At 39.3% G+C, this 1,942-nt stretch overlaps 1 protein-coding gene across 1 annotated transcript; it reads right to left on the reverse strand.

Moving 5' to 3' along the window:
• Positions 1 to 381: 381 nt before the first annotated feature.
• On the reverse strand, positions 382 to 1,942 carry LOC122133743 (E3 ubiquitin-protein ligase RNF19A-like). The gene is made up of 4 exons (XM_042710477.1): positions 1,766 to 1,942; positions 1,566 to 1,666; positions 1,228 to 1,401; positions 382 to 867 (listed from the first exon to the last, which is right to left on the reverse strand). Exons 1-4 carry the CDS (start codon positions 1,848 to 1,850, stop codon positions 409 to 411), a joined length of 819 nt encoding a protein of 272 aa, XP_042566411.1. The 5' UTR covers positions 1,851 to 1,942; the 3' UTR covers positions 382 to 408.

Genomic DNA, 1,942 nt, shown 5'->3' on the forward strand with positions numbered 1-1,942 from the left:
ACAACCAGATTTGAAATCTTCTGTTTAACAATTAACAATATGCTGAAGTATCTGTTCACGAGCTAAATGAACATTATGCTGAAGTATCTGTTAGCTCCCCATTGGCATTATGTGAATATTTACGCAATGCTTTATTGGCTGCTATATGAAAATGCACAAAGATACATTGCCTACATATTTCAAATGCAAATAAAAGATATGCCAAACTTTATTTCTATTATAAGACAAATAACAATTAATACTTATTAGGCAATTAGGCTTATATGACGGTTATGAGGCAAATGTCTTTTCCTCCAAAATGTCTTGAAAATAAAGCTGCATAAAAGTTTTACCACACATCTTATCAAGTGATCTTGTGAACAGAGAGTTATATTGAAGGGGTGTTTATTTGAACTGTAAACCCGCAGATTACTTCACCCATGATGGGATGGAAGTCTGCTTCTCAGCTACAGTACAAAGACTAAAGTGACCACTGGACATCAAACATTCATCCCTGAGTTTCAAGCAGAGAAAACAAAACTCCTTCTGACATTGAGTGCATGTGATCATTTTGCAGTCAGCTGTATCATGCTCTATAATTAAACCACACGTGGGACAGGCACGTAAAGATGGACACTGCACTGCACTTCCTTCTGGTGTTGACACTTGAGATAAAGTTATGGTAATACACGAGGCCAGCGTCTTCAAGTTTGGGTTGATGCATTCCTCATTTTCACATTTGTCAGAGCGAGGAGCAGGTCCTTTCCATGTTATTAAGCACTGCCAGCAGAACTCAAAGGTGTGTCCTTTTTCCGCTGTGCAAATTGTGCAGCTTACAGACAAGTTGGTCAGGTCTCTTCGCTCCACAAATGTCTGACAGCCGGGACACTGTTGACAAGCCATCATACAAAGTTTATAGAACAGTTCAAAGTTTTTTAGATGTAGACGCAACAAAAACTGTATTTCGTGCAGGATGTGCTGCTAACAATTCTAAAAGTCTTATTTTTCAAATTGTAATCGTACTGATGAAACTGTGAAAAATCACACACCCAAGGAGGACTTTCTTAATATGCCAAATATACATTAGCATTTAAAAAAGCATATTACTAAAGAACTGCTTGTGTGTGATTTTTAGAATGGTCGTCATATAAAAGAAGTGATGTTAATAGTACAGTAATATTGTTTTGTAAGTAATCCCAAGTTATGCACACACACCATGTGATGGTTATTTGAATCCACAGTACTTACTGATTTGTATTCACAGTACCGAGCAGCAGCCAGCCGAGGCAATTTTTCCTCAAAAAGCTTCTGCTCCTCGTCTGTTAGCAAAGCAAGCTTGCGAATCTCTGTGTAAGGCCACTCTTTCTCACACTTCTGGATTGTGCCATCGACCAGTGCTGGACAAGTAAATTCGTATTGTCCCTAGGATAAATACAGCTCATATTACAGCTCTGCTACACATGCTTGGATACAATTTGAACACAAAATTGAAAACGTTTTCAAACGCCGCCCCTTTATTTTCGTTATGTTCCTTGTGCATTTACATTTTGTTTCCCAAACCCTCTAAATGAAGTTGAGAGCAATACCTTGTCCAGTAGACTGCGGCACCAGGCAGTGAGAGACTGTGGATTGACTGCATGGCCACAGGACATCTCAGCCCTCAGGGTGTCTGGGTCATCATCCAGAGCTGTCGGGTGAGGCATACAACAACATGTATTACTTTAATGTAGAACAATGGAATCAACCAAAATACAGTAACCACGGGAAGACTGGACCATTCACTTACTTATATCATCTGGCCTTGTGACAAATTTCAGTGTAGTGTCGGCTGGATCAAATCTTTTTTCATCCTCTTCTTGTTGTGTCGACATCTTGTGATAATGCTGTGTCTCCTCTCAATGCGCAAATGTAAAGTTGGAGACAGAACTGTGTTTTCTGTCAGCATGTGTGTTTTACTTTCATT

This window comes from Clupea harengus, chromosome 18 (assembly GCF_900700415.2).
Source record: "Clupea harengus chromosome 18, Ch_v2.0.2, whole genome shotgun sequence".
Classification (NCBI taxonomy): Eukaryota; Metazoa; Chordata; class Actinopteri; order Clupeiformes; family Clupeidae; genus Clupea; species Clupea harengus.

Excerpts from the sequence above, each read along its gene's own strand:
- LOC122133743 (XM_042710477.1), bottom strand. The coding sequence starts at position 1,850 with ATGTCGACACAACAAGAAGAGGATGAAAAAAGATTTGATCCAGCCGAC. Across the intron at positions 1,402-1,565 it reads GCCGCAGTCTACTGGACAAG|GGACAATACGAATTTACTTG; the intron begins GTATTGCTCTCA and ends TATTTATCCTAG. Across the intron at positions 868-1,227 it reads GGTACTGTGAATACAAATCA|TGTCCCGGCTGTCAGACATT; the intron begins GTAAGTACTGTG and ends GCTTGTCAACAG.